Below are 17,222 nucleotides of genomic sequence, written 5' to 3' on the forward strand. Positions count from 1 at the left end.
TCATATCGAGAATCTTGATTCCTAGGTAAGATATCTGCTAGTAATTGTTGCATTAACGAGACAATTTCTCCACAGATTTGCATGGAGGCAGATCCTGTTGGGTCCCTAAGGTTCGAGCTAGACAAATCATCATGATGTATACTAAGTAGTACTGTAACCCGTGGACCTTGAAAGGAGATAACCGGCTGACAGCCATATCCCGAGGTTCTAGTATAGTTTCCAAGGTAAAGCATACGCGTAATGTCTTTGATCACAACGAAACATTTAGCCCAGGCAACAGTATATTCTTTCGCATGCGACCTACATGAACAAGTACTACATACTACTATTACTAGGTAAAAATTTACATACTTTTTAGGTGACCATATTCTGTTCAAGAAGTTTCATATCATGAGCTTCGTCAATTCAATAGGACCTAGTACATAGTCCCGGGGTATATACAAATCTATCTAACCACTTTTCTTCTGCCTGGAACTAGCATGCGTAATCTGAGCAACGCAATCAGCCCGGCAACGAACCTAACATCGCATTACCATCCCATGGGTTCCATGAGAAGAGAAGATAGGCACCGTCGTCGTTGTGTGGGTGTGATTGATGTGAAGGGTAGGCTCACTCACGGCAAGCCAAGCCGTCCCGTTTCACCGGCGGAGTAACTCGAGGGCAGGCCTTGGCGAAACAAGCGACGAAAGGAAGGCACTCGAGGTCTTCCGCTACAGATGCCTCCAGCAGGGTGTATGAAGAGTCATCGCTTCGATTTTAGGCTCTTCAGGCAGAGGCAACGGGGTGAGCGCGGAGCTTGTCCATAATCACATCCACAGCATCCATGTCCGCGGCATCAGTTTTATCTGTGGGGTAGCCCTCGGGGAGGCTCTTTGATAGCTCGTTCATGGCAGGCTGATAGTTACGGACGGCGGAGGAGAGGGCGTAGACGGCCTTCTTGCGGGTGGCGGGGTTGGGATCGGTTGTCGCAACGTTCACGAGAGAGGCGATGGCGTTCAGGACGATAAGCTGTGTGATAAATGTGTTAGCTATATGTCATGTTCAAGTATACATTATATGTATATTTTTTGCTTTTCACCGAATAGTAGAGCTGGCGGGGTATAACATACCTTATCTTGAGCTGTCTGATTGTTCTGCACAGCAGTACCAATACACCACGCGGACATGCGGCGCATATCGGCATCCTCATGCTGAAGCAACTTAACCAATGGAGTCCATAGGCCGAGAGGCTCCAGGTTATTCGCATTATCAATACCCTCGATCATCTGCTCGAAGTTGTCGAATGCGATCAATTTGTTCTCCAGGTCTGCCTCATCCGAGTGGAGCATTTCCATGGCAGCCTTCATGAGATCGGCATCGGAGGGACCGCCCATGAGCGCATTGATCATGTCTGGGGTCAGGTTGCGCTGGAGTTCTTCGGCGCTGGCGGGGGCAGTGACGGAGCCGTCCTCATTCTGCTGCTGGGAGTTCTGGACACTCCATTTGAGGAGCTTGTTCATTTCGGGATTCATCTTGGTGTGATTGGAAATGGTATTTTCCGGGGCGAAAAAGTTGTGGAGGAAATTTGGGGAAATTTGGGCTGGTCGCAAAAAGTTCGAGAATACTTTGATACCATGGCGGGCTCTATGATATAACTGCCCGCCATACCCACATTTTGGATGACTAAGGAAACGACTGAGACTATTCGGGAAGCGCCCAGCGGCTTCGATCAGCTGATATCACGTGGTATAGCACGTGACCTTCCACTCACCGTCTTTGAAATGGCGGTAAATGGGGCGGCTTGCGTTAGGCTAGCAGGTCAATTGGAAGTGGACAAGAGGTGAAGTGGCAGCTAGGGGGGAGGGGAAAGGGCTGCAGCACCATGAACAATAGAATTGGGGGGTTTACATATTCCTCCGTACATTCCTGGGAGGCGAGGAGTTGTGCGAGCAAGTCAAGTACCTTTAGAGTACTCCCATGGCATTCCAAAGTGATTTGTTGCCGCGAAAAGAGGGGTTTCTATACTTAGAAGTGACCTGCCCAATCTCTCGTACACTCGTACACTCGTAAACTTTACAGCCTTCCCTTCCCCTCCCCGCCACATACGACAAAACCTGGATGGGGTGAATTGCGGAAGCCTGGGGTCCTCAATTCAGGCGGCCATGCTGTTCAACCGGGTCTACTGGGTGCATTGGACCCTGTCAAGCTGGAATCGTGGAGCCGGCTCTCCCGTAAGACTGTAACTTGTTTGTATTGCTCTTTCTCTTTCTGTGGCGAAGATGCCCCGTCCCGAAATAGGGCCATCCCAAACATAGGAGCCCCACGAGGATGCGCAATCCATCATGATAAAATGTAGAATCACTTGTAGAAAGTGTGTCTGCCTTGGGAGACAAGAGCCATGGAACTGGAGATATATAGGGACGATCGGGGCGGGTTTAGTCGAGGGACAAGTTCTCTCTTGCGCACACACCAGTCTCAGTGGCAGAGGCAGATCCATAGTAGTGGCAGTGTGTGGCAGTCCAGTCCCAACCCTCCCCACTTCCTTCTCGCTCTCCCTCTTCTTCCCTCTTCCCCCCCTACCTATTCTCAACTCTATACTCCCTCCTCCCCTTTTCTCTTCTCTCCATCTCCTTTAATCCACATCTCCTTTCTCAGTCACAATGGAAGGTATGTTATATTATGATATTTTCCCCCCTCCCCCCCTCTCCCCACTCCCAGCTTCTCGCTTGAGGCCACTCCAGCCACGTCAACTCTAAGCCTCCCCCCTCCCAAATAGCTGGGGAGAGCTGAGCCTGATCATGAGCTGCTGGTCATCATCCCAACTCTCATCTGGAACGGTTTGCTAATCCATTTCGTCTATTACAGAGGAAGTCGCTGCTCTCGTTATCGACAATGGGTATGTGATGAATCAACTGGTCGCCTGAGAGTTGGTTTTGGTGTTTTGGGGTCTCACGCTGCCCGGTCGCGCCCATCTCAATCACTGCCCCCCTAATTCGCCGCCCCGGCAAATTGAGTCCCAATCGCACACCAGGCCACCTCCAGGATCCCAACCGATCAGCAATTATGTCGATTACCGACAGAGAGGAATTTTTTTTTACTGATGCTTTGTTTCTAGTTCGGGTATGTGCAAGGCCGGTTTCGCCGGTGATGACGCCCCCCCGAGCTGTCTTCCGTAAGTGCCACATAACCCCCTCCGCCCCCTCAGACACCCCTCCTCCTTGCCAGCGATCCCGCTAGCCCTTGCTTCAGATGACATCTCCCGACAACGAGGTGCCATTTTGAGATAGTGGGTATTATATGATCACATGCTGGTATCGGATTTGGAGGGGGATATGGGGAAAGCAATATAAGAAAAGATGAAAAAAATACTAACGGTCTGAACAGCCTCCATTGTCGGTCGTCCCCGTCACCATGGGTAAATTCCCCCCACCCCCTCTGCTGCTTGTTTCGATTGCGAGCCACCGAAATCGACTGCCGCAATTCAGAGCTTATCAAATGGAAAACTAACAGACGGATAGTATCATGATTGGTATGGGTCAGAAGGACTCCTACGTTGGTGATGAGGCACAGTCCAAGCGTGGTATCCTGACTCTGCGCTACCCCATTGAGCACGGTGTTGTCACCAACTGGGATGACATGGAGAAGATCTGGCACCACACCTTCTACAACGAGCTCCGTGTCGCCCCCGAGGAGCACCCCATCCTCTTGACTGAGGCCCCCATCAACCCCAAGTCCAACCGTGAGAAGATGACCCAGATTGTCTTCGAGACCTTCAACGCCCCCGCCTTCTACGTCTCCATCCAGGCCGTTCTGTCCCTGTACGCCTCCGGTCGTACCACTGGTATCGTCCTTGACTCCGGTGACGGTGTCACTCACGTTGTCCCCATCTACGAGGGTTTCTCCCTGCCCCACGCCATCTCCCGTATCGACATGGCTGGTCGTGATCTGACCGACTACCTGATGAAGATCCTGGCTGAGCGTGGTTACTCTTTCTCCACCACTGCCGAGCGTGAAATCGTCCGTGACATCAAGGAGAAGCTGTGCTACGTCGCCCTAGACTTTGAGCAGGAGATCCAGACCGCTTCCCAGAGCTCCACCCTCGAGAAGTCCTACGAGCTTCCCGACGGACAAGTTATCACCATTGGTAACGAGCGCTTCCGTGCTCCTGAGGCTCTGTTCCAGCCTAACGTCTTGGGTCTCGAGTCCGGCGGTATCCACGTTACCACTTTCAACTCCATCATGAAGTGTGATGTTGACGTCCGTAAGGATCTGTACGGTAACATTGTCATGGTATGTGTTCCTTCTATCTTATCCAGTGTTTTTCATGAACTCCTTGAACTAACAATTTCCCCCTTAGTCTGGTGGTACCACCATGTACCCCGGTATCTCCGACCGTATGCAGAAGGAGATCACTGCTCTTGCTCCCTCTTCCATGAAGGTCAAGATCATCGCTCCCCCCGAGCGCAAGTACTCCGTCTGGATTGGTGGTTCCATTCTCGCCTCCCTGTCCACTTTCCAGCAGATGTGGATCTCCAAGCAGGAGTACGACGAGAGCGGTCCTTCGATCGTTCACCGCAAGTGCTTCTAAGCTATTACTTGATAGCTTTGATCATCTTCGCTCGTACTTTCCTGGTGTATTAAAAGGCAGGATGAGGAGGGAGGCACTGGTGGATCGCAAGCGTTGTTGTTGGACTCGCATTACCAAGCGGATAGCCTGAAAAATGGAAATCTCGATTTTTAGTGGAATAGAGTCGGTCTTTATTTTTCGTCTTCTCTCTTTTCATCGGTCTTCCTCTTTTCTTCTCTTGTTCAGTTTCACAATTCCTCTCTTGTGCGCGTGGTGCGAGTCACCCCCATATCTGCCTCGGATTCTTCGGAAAACGCTCACGCCGCCCACCCCCTCCCCTTCTCCCTTCCTTTCGAAACACCTCGGAAATAGCTTTGTGCCGCGCCACGGCGACATGGCGTAGTGTGATATGAGGATGTGTGTACATGGGAGTTGGCACAGGTCGCGTTCCTTTATGTTCTAGCCTTATGCGTTGTATCTCCGACTAAATTGTCTTCAGTTGAGACCTTCATCCGCTTATGCTTGTGCATGTGCATGTTCTGTCGTAGTGTCAGCAGTAAACTGTAATGGAATTATTAAATATTAAAAGGATAGTAATTTCAGTCCGTCGAATGATAACCCTTAGAACAAAATAAGTTCAGGTCCCTTACCTACTATCTATGCTTGCTTTTTCTAGCCCAGGCTCGACGAATAGGACGCTCGCTGCCCGGATCTAGGTTCGTTTAATTCAATCTGAAACTTGAATAGCCCCGGGAGAAAGAACCTGTGGGGCATACCTTATACCAACTACTAGTAGTAGTACTGGTGATCAATCTTTCCTACTAGTACTACTAGTACGATGAAAAGTATGCCAATGCCAATGCCAATACCGGCAGTGCAGGTGTAGGTGCAAGTACGAGAGAGAGAGAGAGAATACAGAATTCTAGGAAATCTTTCATTTAAGTAACCAAAATGTAGGAGTGTATATCATTTCATCCATCATACAGGATTCGCATCAGTCGTTCGTTGGACTCATCTCGTCCTCATTTTGAGTTGCAAGCCGCAAGCATAAGAAAATTTGCCAGAAAAAAAAGTGAAATAACAAATAAATGACGAGAAGAAAAAAGAAAATAAAAAGAAAATTGGAAAGGTCGATATCAAAATCAAAATCTTATATAAGATGATGCAATAGAATGGGCATTTCCACGTCGAACTACAAGATAAAACAGAAACCGAAGCCAAGCCATCTATGCACTTATGCGCTCCACGACTCAAGTCCAGAGAGAACACATCCCTCTTCACCCTCAGCACGAACACGCAGCTCACCAATACGGTAAACATCCTCACCCTGCTCGACAAAGCTCTGACGAACAGCAGCCTCAGAAGCCGGGTCGACGGCGATAATCATACCGATACCGCAGTTGAAGGCGCGGGCCATCTCAGCCGCGGACACATTACCGGCACGCTGGAGCCAAGAGAAGACAGGAGGCTGGGCCCAGGTGCTGACATCGATCTGGGCCGTCAGGGTAGCGGGCAGCATGCGGGGGACGTTCTCGACAAGACCACCGCCGGTGATGTGGGCCAGACCCTTGATGGCAGCTGGGTGGGAGGCGAGGGCGTTGAGGATGGACTTGACGTAGATGCGGGTAGGGGTGAGGAGGGCAGCGCCGAGGGAGAGGGGAGAAGAAGAGGACTGGCCGGGCATGGTGAAGGGGGCCGGGTCGGTGTAGCTCAAGCCAGCGCGCTCGACGATCTTGCGGACGAGAGAGTAGCCGTTTGAGTGAGGGCCGGAAGAGCCCAGGGCGAGCAGGACGTCACCGGGACGCATGGAGTCCGTGTAAGGGAGGATCTTGCGGGCGTGCTCGCCGGTGGTGTTGATGGCGCCGACGGCGGCTCCGACGGCGTCGTAGGACTCGTCGACGAAGAGACCCGGCATCTCGGCGGTTTCACCACCGATCAGGGCGCAGCCGGCTTGCACGCAGCCCTCTGCGACTCCGGTCACGAAGGCTGTGGCGGTGGGGACGTCCAGGTGGCCGCAGGAGTAGCAATCCAGGAAGAAGAGAGGCTCGGCGCCTTGGACGACGAGGTCGTTGACGTTCATGGCGACCAGGTCGATACCGACGGTGTCGTGGATGCCGACACTGTGGGCGATCTTGAGCTTGGTACCGACACCATCGATGGCTCCGATGAGGGTGGGAGAGTGAGGGTGGTATTGGGAGTTGGCGGCGGCCAGAGAGAAGAGTCCACCGAAGCCACCGATGACGGCGTCAGTACCGGGGCGCTTGGTGCGGCCCACGGAGGCCTTGATGCGGTTCACCAGCTCGTTACCGGCATCAATGGAGACACCGGCTTGGGCGTAGGTGAGAGAGGTGTCGGCAGTCTGGCGGAACGCACGGTGAGCGATATCCTTGCGGTAGAACATGCCATCGAAGTGGATGGTAGCAACACCCTCGTAGCTCTTGGAGACGGCCTCCTCGAGGGTGGGGGCAGTAGCAGTAGCAGCGATGACACGGCCGCCAGCGGTCTGCAGCTCATTGCCGGACAGAGTGGTACCGGCGTGGAAGATGAGGGTACCGGCGGGGGCAGGATCCAGAGTAATGGTCTGACCCTTGCCGTAGGCGCCAGGGTATCCGCCAGCAACGGCGACGACAGTGGTGGAGTAGTTGTCCTCGACCTTGACGGAGACACCATCCAGCCAGTGCTCAGTACAGGCGACCATGATCTGGGCCAGATCGGTGTCCTTGCTCAGCAGCGGCAGCAGAGTCTGAGTCTCGGGGTCACCACCACGGACGTTGTACTCAAGGACCTTGGGTCCGTTCTTGGTCATCATGAGACCGGTGAAGAGAATACCAACGAAGGGGAATCCATCACGGCGCATACCATCAATGGAAGGCTGGATGATAGTACGGTCGATCTCCTCGCGCACCTCCTTGGGCGCAATGCGGGTGGGCGCATAGCAGCCCATGCCACCAGTGTTGGGGCCTTGGTCACCGTCGAAAATGCGCTTGTGGTCCTGAGCCGGGGGCAAGGAACGGATAGTGTAACCGTCACTGAAGGTGAGGATGCTCAGCTCGTCACCCTCCATGAACTCCTCAATGACAACCTCATCACCAGCCTTGCCGAACTGGTGATCGATCATCATCTCGCGGAGGGCCTGGTGCGCCTCCTCCTTGGTGGTAGGGATAACAACACCCTTGCCACCGGCCAGACCGTCAGCCTTGATAACAACGTTGTGGTTGACGGAGTCGAGATATTTGGCGGCGGATTCGTAGTCGGAGAAGTTTCCAAAGGCAGCGGTGGGAATCTGGTGGCGCTGCATGAAGTCCTTGGAAAAGGTCTTGGAGCCCTCCATGCGGGCAGCAGCCTTGGAGGGACCGAAGCATCGGATTCCAACTATAGAGAGACGGGATATGTTAGTGAATCCGAAGGCACAGGATCGGAATCGAGAAGAATAGGTTGGTATAAAGTTAACTTACCAGCCTGGAAGTAGCCCTGAATACCGTCGACGAGAGGAGCCTCGGGGCCGGGGACGACCAGGTTGACACTGTTCTTTTGAGCAAAGGCAACCAGACCGGGGTAGTCATCGCCCTTGACATTGGCATTGGCGATCTTGCTGGAGGCACCCAGACCAGTGCCACCGTTTCCGGGAGCGACGTAGACGATGTCGACCAGAGGAGACTCGCTCAGCTTCCAAGCCAGAGCATGTTCACGGCCACCATTGCCGACAATGAGAACGCGTAATTGTTCGGAAGCCATTGTGAAAAGCAGTGTCTCGAGTGACTGTGTTGAAGTTGTTAGCGACTGTGGGAGTCCACCGCGGGTATGCCCCTCCTCTGCTAGGATTGGAGGGCCAGGGAAATGGAATTGAGGGGTCGAGAAAGAGAAATGCCTGAATCTGGGGATAATATAACCAGTGCGGATAAAAAACTAACCTCGAGAGACCTGAGAGGCAACTGCAAAGGGAGTGGATTGCGGTCGAGAAGGGCTTGGTAGACTTCGTAGATTGGATTGAAGATAACTTTTTTTTCTGCCGGCGGAACGATTTTCTCCGCCGCGTGGACTGACTCATGTACGAGTATGGGGGATAATTATTTCTGCATTTACATTTGTAATTCTTCATTGGTGAACAGAATTGAACTTCGAATGTTTAGCAAGGCTAAATGAGATCCAAATCTGCTAGATTGTACTTTTTATCAAAGATTTACTAGTACAGTGTCTGTTAGAGTATCGACCAAATCCAATTGATACTTCTAAGGCGGGAAAACTTTAATTTTGTAGGCAGTATCGATAATAGGATAGAATAGAATCAGAATTGGTGTATTCGTAGAAATTATAATTACCAGAACTACTACTGATTTTACTTAGTTCTATCAATACATATCTCAATGCCCAAATAACTCAATACCTAACACCTGCGAACTCGTTAGTGTTACTACTCTCTAATACTAGTCACTATCCTGATATTTCAGGCACAAACTAAACGGCGGTGGCGCGAGGCAAAAAAACATTCTGCGGCGCGGAGGTTTGCCTGCGGTCGACTCGTTTTCGCGCGCCATCTTTGTCAGAAGACATCCCTTTCTTTTTCTTGTTCTCCTCTCGATTGGAGTCAAGTGGACCGAATGCTTCGTCTTTCAACCCGGTCTGTATCAGGCCTAGCACGAGGCCATGTCTGCTTCTCTTGTCTAGCGATCCAATCCAGCGCGCCAGCCAAATTCCGCCAACTACATACCACACCTCCCACTCTTTCCAAACACAAGACTGCAAAGACTAGCAAGCAATGGAAGAAGAACTTTGAGGATCCAGACGCGGTATGTCACTTATCTTTTTGTTCTAGAGAACAAGACGCTGACTCAATTGACTACCATCCAGAAATCAAACCATCGGAAATATGAGCGGAAAGGAAACTCCAAAAAATCGGAATCCGGCGGGGATAAGGCGACTGGAAAACGAGATGCCGACGGCGAGACGACTGAACAAAACCGACTGGAGCAAGTCCAGGCCTCCAATGACCAAGTCTTGGCTGCAATTGATATCCCCGAGCCCGAGAGACCATCCTCATCCATGAGCCCAGAGGCCAGGGCTAGGAAGGAGACTGCTGGAGAAGATAGGGCACTCCTCAAACACGTTGCGAAAAATATCGAGAATAAGTACACTGGATCAATCAACTCAACAGGCCAGCAAGTGAAACGTAAGTTCGAACATTGGCGTGAAATGCAGATCCGGTCCCTTTGCTAAACATTACTTAGCACTTGATGTCCCCACGGCGCCCGTTCCTGGCCTATCTTTTGGACTTGATCGAGTTTTGTTCAAGTAAGTTTGCCAATTTCTTCTCTCGTGCTATACAATCAGTACTCTAACATGAGTACACAGCCCCGGTGTCTATCATCTACGGGATCCTCGTTCTCGCGTCTACAATTTCGACCCTTATCTCGGCTCGATCATGCCCGTCACCGAATTCGATTTCAACACGTTGAAGGATTACATTACGTCCTCTAAGGACGAGACTCTCCGCGAAGTCGCCGTCAAAGAGAACAAGAAGTATATTGGGTCCTCCTCCAGCATGACCTCGGTCCTATCCCACTTTCATTATCTTCTGTCTGGTTGGAGAGAAATCGACGTCCGCACCGTCTCCCAGGGATTTCCGGAGAAGATGCGCAGCTTCACTCGCCTGCTTCGATCACCAGCCGCCATGTTTCTCCATTACCAGGATGGCACTTATGCAATTGATGCAGACAAGGAGTTTGACTCGGCCAATATTTTGATGAATCTTGGAAAGTCTATGGAGAAGCTTCTCACTTTGCCAAAGGAAGAATTCGAGCGCTATCGACGCTCGCATGAGAACAAGATATCTGCCGAGGAAGAAGAATCAATTCCAGAAGCTTACCACTACTCTACCTACGGGGACTTTGTGATGCGCTCGCAGCTGGACGCCTACGACCCCCGCCTACCCGGAACCGGCATGTTTGATCTGAAGACACGAGCCGTTGTCTCCATTCGCATGGACGCAAAGAACTTCGAGCAGGGACTTGGATATGAGATCAAGGACCGGTACGGAGCCTTTGAATCATACGAGCGTGAATTCTACGACATGATCCGCGCTGCCTTCCTCAAATACTCGCTGCAAGTGCGTATTGGTCGTATGGACGGCATCTTCGTTGCATTCCACAATATTGAGCGCATTTTCGGATTCCAGTACGTGAGCTTGCCAGAGATGGACCAGGCTCTGCACGGCCAGTCCGATACCGCTTTGGGCGACACCGAGTTCCAGCTCAGTTTAGGAATGTGGAATGAGGTGTTGAACAAAGCTACAGAGAAGTTCCCCAAACAGTCTCTACGCTTCCATTTCGATTCGCGTGACACCGTCACGCCTTTCATGTATATCTTCGTGGAGCCCGTCACTCAAGATGAGATCCACGCCATCCAAAATAAGAACAAGGATGAGATCGAGGAGTATCAGAACCGTCTTCTGGACCTCATCCCGAAGGAGGAGAAGGAGGAGGACTTCCCGCTCGAGCCTGGTTTCCAAACCCCTGAACCCGAAGTTGTCGAAGAGTCCCAACAATCAGAGGAAACCGAAGCAGAGACCGCCCCCGGTATCTACGACTCATCCCTGCCCCCAGACGAAACCTTTAACGCCGGACAAACCGACGCAGTCGAACCAAAGGGCCCCCTGCTAGCATACTGCCTGACGGCCAAAAACCTTGTCAACGGCAAGCCCGTGAAGAGGCCCGAGAACTTCTCCTCCGCAGACCTATGGACTGTGGACTGGGAGTTAAACGAGTTGAACGATAAACAAGGACGACACCTGTACAACATGTGTCAAACGCGACGTCAAAGAGCCCTCGCAGGCCGAGGCGAGGAGGAACTTAATGATCACAACAAGTTCTACCTCCGCAATCTCCAGAAGCTCGCGCGCCAGGGACGGAAGTACCGCGCGCAGGAGAATAAGCGCGATAAAGAGGAGGGTATTGTGGTGTTGGGTGGTGAGGTGTAAAAAATCTCCCATGGGGGAAGTTAAAACGTCATGCCCTATTTCTTAGGGTGGTTTCGATACCTATTTGAGAGAGCTTGGGTCTCTCTTCCATGTACATTAGTAGATATTTGTTTTGTTCTTTTCTTTTTACTCCTTTCAACTCTGGCATTGTTGGGCATTGGTCTTTGATTTCAAAATCACTGGGTTTGAAATGTTTACTTATTGGGCTGTATATCTATCATTAAAGGTCTCTTGAATTCATATGAGCGGAGTTGTTCTTTCTACATTTCTTTGCTGATAGGATCTCTTTTTCTTCCAGGAGTAGAGCAAACTCTACTACGGTTGGGTGAAGCATCGAAACATGGGACTACGCGGGACTACACGCTGGCCGCAATCAGCCCAGTGATTCTGATGGCCTGGCGATAACGTCCCAAAATTACTATCATCGCTGTATATTAACCGTATTTCCATTCAACTCGACGAGATCTTCACGTAGTCTTAAACCTATTCAATCTGTTTGATGATCCATTTATATCGCAGATCCAAGTTGCGACACTTCAATTGGAACATTTCCAAAGACGGAGTCTCCGTTCTTTACATTCGTCGATCGGCTTCTTCGCCAGCTAGTCTAGCTCGCCGTCGTTGTCATGAATGATCATCATATTCGCTCTCATCATATTCCCTACGTGTTCGTAGCAGATTTAGTAGCATGGCGTCAATAATTTCGATAGCCACTGGCGGTATCAGGGATATAAATACTATCGATTATACTACTATCATTTACTCGGTATCACACGCACCTGGGCAATTATAGACCTAGTTACCCTGGATTGTTCCAAGGTCAGGTTCAAACAATATGTATTAAGTAGAATGCCTTCACTGAGAGGGTGGCAGGGCCTTATGAGAACACCGTGACTACTACTACTTACTACTACCTATTAGGTATAGAACGAACCACAGAAGAACCTTCTGACTCGAGACCTGATATTCATTCAAGTTATGCCCACACGCTACCAATGGATCTTTAGACAACAGCATTAACAACTACCACAGTGGGTAGTACCAAGACCAGCCAAACCCGCCCAGCCCAGCAAATACCCTTGACTACCCTCATAATAAGCAAAGCAAAGCAATCATGTAAGTAAGGTTCACGGTCACATTGAGCAGCCTTAATGGGCAGCAGGATATAGAACAAGATAAAACAATGACGAATATAAATAGAGCCAATGACAGCAGTGAAAGAAAAAGAAGATGTGAAGCAAAAAAAAAAACGCCGTCGCTGCGAAATGCCGGAGCGCCTCGCAAATGATATCCACAAGAATCACGCCAGAAATGGAGGAAGAGAAGCAAAAAATAAAAGAACTACAGAGGACTCCGTCTTGATAGTGGTTTGATCAGAAAGTAGAGCAGAGTTGCAGAATGAAGATTCTTTTTCAACAAAAAGTGAAGGGTATCGAGGGCCAGAGGCTGGCTGGTTGGTTCATTCTGGAACAAGATAGAGGCAGAATGACCAGGAGTTGAGCAGGTCAGAAAAGCTCAACCTGGCAAAGATCCATATATAGGAGGCGAGAAAGTCGTGTGCGCTCGAGAATCCTATACAGGAATTTCTGAAGACATGCTTCGTGGAGAAGTGAACGGGAGGTGTGATATAGGTAGGGTGTGGTGGGAGATTGATTCCCTTGCTGTACATCTCGCATGGTCCGGGCATAGCGAAGGGAAGCTACTGTAGCTCCTGCAAATCGAGTTTTGGCGGTGCCCAGTCTAGCTGTGGGGGGGCTGTCATTTGATACATTTGATACACGAATAGGGCGTATCGACTCCACTCGTCGTCGCTCCTTCAAGGCGCTGCCAGTCAGGAAGTTTCTTAGAGAGGACGAAGCTGTCCCGTATGTACTGCGCGCGCTACCAGTGCCAGTTGAGACGGTGCTGGAGCTGCGGGCACTGCGAACACTGCTTGCCTTGGTCACCGCTGAGGGTAGAGGAGGGACGGGAAGGGCGAGGCGCGCGGAAGAAGGGCTGGAAGAACCGTAACCCGGAGGCATGATTTGTGATGTGCGGGCGGTTTGTGGTCGCAGGTTGGGCACGCTCTTCATTCGGCTGGCCGTGCGCGAGGTCTTAGATGGGACCTTGAGTCTAGGCTCTGAATCGCGGCGTTCGGTTGAGGGTAGAGCCGTGACTTCCTGGGGGAGGTGGATTGATGCAGCGGAATCGTCAGGGGGAGAGGCATGAACTTCGTCTGCAGACACGGCAACTTCGAACTTGAAGTTATCGAGCATTGTTCCCAGGCTTGCTGCGGTCCCAGGACGTCCATCGCTAGCAGCATCATCTGTTTCTGGATCTTCGATTCCATGAGTAACATTGTAGTTACGCAGGAGGTACCTCTGCAACCGAGAAATTTCCATATCCCATTTGCGGTGGAGGGACTGCAGAATGAATTCCACGTTCTGAGCTGCAAGTTGCGAGTTCTCCGTAGGCGATGCGGAAAAGTTGGCTGGTTGGTGTTTGCTTAGACGGTGACTCTTAGTACCCATGGCTGCATGCAAAGAACGACGAATCGAGCTTGCCGTCGAGCTATGAGTGGTGCCCGCATCCCAACGAACATTGTCAACTTCTCGACGAACCTTGTCGAGAGACATATGTCGGTCTCGGTTCATATTGGAGAGGCTGAGCAGGGTACGGTTGCATTGCAGACCATTTACCAGTACTGTGAATGACTGTAGATTGATGTCGTTGTTCTCGCAGTGTACTTCTCGTAGAGATTCGTTTTCCTCAAGTACAGATGCCAACGTGTTTGCGCCCTGAAGGCCGAGTTTTTGATGCTCAATCTTCAGGACCTTGAGTGATGTGTTCTTCTTCAGACCAGTCAGTGCAAGATTGAGACCAATTCCGAAGCGTGCAACGTCTAGATGCGCACTCTCTCCGCTAATGTCCAAAGCTTCGAGGGTATCATTCTCCTCAAACATCAACTGGAGCGCTCGACAGGTCTCCGGACCAGCATCATATGGAAGAGAAGCTTTCGAGATATCCAGATAGCGAAGAGTATTGTTTTTGCGCACCGCATCGACCAACTGTCGGAAGTGCTCTTCTTTCTTGAAGTCAATCATCTGCATGGAAAGATGGGACGGAGTCAGGTTTTTAGCGATCGCATCGAAAAGGAAAGAACAGCCATTGTCAAGACGATTCTCGTTGACATGCAAATGGAGGCTTCGCGGTCTGCCTGGGCCGGCAAACATCGAATGCATGAACATGGCAACATCCTCTCCAGTCAGGCCACACTGATCAAGGCGAAGTGTGCGAAGATTTTGGGACCGATCACTGGCCAGATAAGTAGCGAGAGAGTCCACAGTTTCGCGGTTCACCGCTGTTCGACTGAGAATCAGTTCTTCAAGCCGCCAATTGAACAGCATCTCTGCTGTAATTAGAGGGTCAGAGCCCGATGTCCTGGGTATGCGAGAAAGATTGACCTTCCTAATCTGGCCAAAGTACCCAATATACTGCTGCAGCACATCGGGATTCAAACGGCCTTGCACCCCCGAGATGTTGATGGCTTCGAGAGTTGACTCCTGAGCAACGATGGTAGACAGCAAGAGGTCTATTTCGTGCACAGATAGCCCACAATCGCCGACCTCCAAAGCTCGCAAATGGCTTCGTCTCTGCGATGCGGCGTCGACTAGATAGTCCAGGTCAGACTCGCCCAGTTTGATTCCATTCAATACAACCCAATCCACATTGGTTAATTCACGACGACAAACTGGGAAAATAGCCTCAGGGATGCCACAGCCAGGGTCCCGGCTACCTTTGTCCAGAGTTGGAGTTGGCGTTCGTGTTAGACAGTACGAGAAGTCGAGTCGACGAAGTGATTGGCTCTTCAATGCCAAGGCACGCACCTCCTGGGACAGAACAGTCAAATTGGTCTGCCCTGGGATGTTTACGAGGGACCCAGTTCGGTCAAGATGAACATCAACATCCACCCCAAGTACATCACGAAGACCCTGCAATGCATCGAGGTTTACCCCACGGAACGAGATCGATCGAAATGATTCATTGTATCGGAGAGCACGCATAACAGCGATCAGCTCATGCGCACTGTAGCGCGAAGTTTTTGAAGATGCTGGTCGAAGAAGGCGAAAGCATGGTGCATCTTCACATTCCAAGTCGATGGTATACCGAATGTTGGATGTATCGACGTCATAACTAGCCGAATAAGCAACTAATGTGCGGTCGAAGCAGCCATAATCTTCATCCAGAGCAGCAGGTGGAAAGTTTTCGTTCTGTAGCTCACGTGGTACCACGAAATCATACGGCTGTTGTGTCCACAATGGGCGCAGGTACTCGGTATGTTGTCGGATCCAACAAGCAACTTCGACCGAATGAACTGAAGCAAGGAACACATTGAACGCTTTCTTCAAAGGGGTACTGCTTCATCATTAGCAACGTCAGTGGCAGATGCGGGCTTCCGTGATTCCTCACCGGAAAGTTAAATGCAGACTATCGTCCCCGTATTCCATTGACAGACCAGTCAGATTCATAAGGCCAAATGATGTGGTGGTCTCCAGGTCAGACAACGACACAACGGACGATCGATTGGCTGCTTTCTGCATCGGAATCAAGTGGACCTTGTGCAGTCCAATGGCGAGGTAGCAGCCAGTAGGCGACAGTTTGGTCAGGTCATCGGAAGACGAACGTGTAGGAGACTTGCTGGAGGCAATCTGTATGACCCGGAACATTCGGAATACAGCCGGGTCGTAATCTCGTTCATGTTCCAACATCCTTGTTACATACTCAACCGAGCCCCGGTCGAAAGGTAGAGGGTCGTTTGCCCGTGCCATCTGTGCGGCTTGGCGAATACCCACCATCCAAAGCTGTAGTTCCTGGAGGTCAGATGTCTGCATTTGAACTAGGGTAGCCTTGTGAGTGCGCTCATCAAGATAAGCCACCTCCACCGTGGGGGGAGACTCGGGCGTCCTCCAGCATGTACACTGCAATAATGCTGTTCAACGGAATCCCTGCAGAGGGTTCTGCAACCAAGAGCTGCATGTCCTGCAGTGAACTAATTGAGGCGACGGATTGGCGATGCGAGGCAGGAGCCCGTGCATACGAATGCGGGATTGAAGGGAAGGAGTCGGCCGCCTTGGCCTGGTTTTTGAAACGAATTATGTGGCTGTCGGTGAGGACCAGGTACTGGCTCTTCTTTCGCCACATACCGCCTGTCGTTTGGAGTGCTCCATGATGGAGGATGGCGGAGGACCAGATCCCATTTCGGGGACTAATCCCGGAATGCTCGTCGCCCAATGACCCAACGGAGGCACTGAGAGGGTCATCGTCTTCCAGAGAATGAAGTGACTTCAAAGATCCAAAGACCGAATTGCGCTTCTTCTGCAATGACTTGCGACGTGGTTGAGGAACTTCCAGGGTGGGCGTGGCTGCAGAGGACATAGCCGCAGACCAGGCGGCTGTCTCTCCCGCAGTGCCTGGTCGGCGGAGGACATTGGGTCCCGTTGACCATCGATTCGGGCTTTGGGACCGGCCAAAAAAGCCCGAGTTGCGACGGGACTTCTTATTCTTCGAGAAGGTATCATCAGAGGGGGTTCGGTCGTGAATCGGAGGTCGTAGAAGTGGGGCTGAGGATGTTGAGGCTGGGCTGAACATGCTGAAACTTTTCCTTCGTTCCTTCGAGCCAATTTTGAGCTCGGCCATGGCGATATTATGAAGGAGGTAGAGGGA

The 17,222-nt window shown here is 51.1% G+C and overlaps 5 protein-coding genes across 5 annotated transcripts; 2 read left to right on the top strand and 3 right to left on the bottom strand.

Annotated features, from left to right (window-relative positions):
* Positions 1 to 765: 765 nt before the first annotated feature.
* fes1 (Hsp70 nucleotide exchange factor FES1) lies at positions 766 to 1,511 on the bottom strand (the record flags this gene model as incomplete). Its single annotated transcript, XM_057272039.1, has 2 exons — positions 766 to 1,008; positions 1,110 to 1,511. The coding sequence occupies 2 exons, from the start codon at positions 1,509 to 1,511 to the stop codon at positions 766 to 768; spliced, it is 645 nt and encodes a 214-aa protein (XP_057116227.1).
* Positions 1,512 to 2,639: 1,128 nt separating this feature from the next.
* On the top strand, positions 2,640 to 4,573 carry act1 (actin ACT1; the record flags this gene model as incomplete). The annotated part of the gene is made up of 6 exons (XM_057272040.1): positions 2,640 to 2,646; positions 2,845 to 2,875; positions 3,095 to 3,151; positions 3,364 to 3,394; positions 3,490 to 4,269; positions 4,337 to 4,573. The coding sequence occupies 6 exons, from the start codon at positions 2,640 to 2,642 to the stop codon at positions 4,565 to 4,567; spliced, it is 1,137 nt and encodes a 378-aa protein (XP_057116228.1). The 3' UTR covers positions 4,568 to 4,573.
* A 1,207-nt stretch (positions 4,574 to 5,780) lies between these two features.
* Positions 5,781 to 8,281, bottom strand: ade1 (bifunctional aminoimidazole ribotide synthase/glycinamide ribotide synthase; the record flags this gene model as incomplete). Its single annotated transcript, XM_057272041.1, has 2 exons — positions 5,781 to 7,918; positions 8,002 to 8,281. The coding sequence occupies 2 exons, from the start codon at positions 8,279 to 8,281 to the stop codon at positions 5,781 to 5,783; spliced, it is 2,418 nt and encodes an 805-aa protein (XP_057116229.1).
* An 863-nt stretch (positions 8,282 to 9,144) lies between these two features.
* N7481_012823 (Pet127 family protein) lies at positions 9,145 to 11,519 on the top strand (the record flags this gene model as incomplete). Its single annotated transcript, XM_057272042.1, has 4 exons — positions 9,145 to 9,333; positions 9,395 to 9,713; positions 9,772 to 9,835; positions 9,896 to 11,519. The coding sequence occupies 4 exons, from the start codon at positions 9,145 to 9,147 to the stop codon at positions 11,517 to 11,519; spliced, it is 2,196 nt and encodes a 731-aa protein (XP_057116230.1).
* Positions 11,520 to 13,024: 1,505 nt separating this feature from the next.
* Positions 13,025 to 17,195, bottom strand: N7481_012824 (uncharacterized protein; the record flags this gene model as incomplete). The annotated part of the gene is made up of 3 exons (XM_057272043.1): positions 13,025 to 15,914; positions 15,969 to 16,395; positions 16,436 to 17,195. The coding sequence occupies 3 exons, from the start codon at positions 17,193 to 17,195 to the stop codon at positions 13,025 to 13,027; spliced, it is 4,077 nt and encodes a 1,358-aa protein (XP_057116231.1).
* Between the last annotated feature and the right edge of the window lie 27 nt (positions 17,196 to 17,222).

The sequence above is a fragment of the Penicillium waksmanii genome, assembly GCF_028829765.1.
Source record: "Penicillium waksmanii strain IBT 27052 chromosome Unknown utg000010l:1.0-3698451.0:1.0-3701458.0, whole genome shotgun sequence".
Taxonomy (NCBI): domain Eukaryota; kingdom Fungi; phylum Ascomycota; class Eurotiomycetes; order Eurotiales; family Aspergillaceae; genus Penicillium; species Penicillium waksmanii.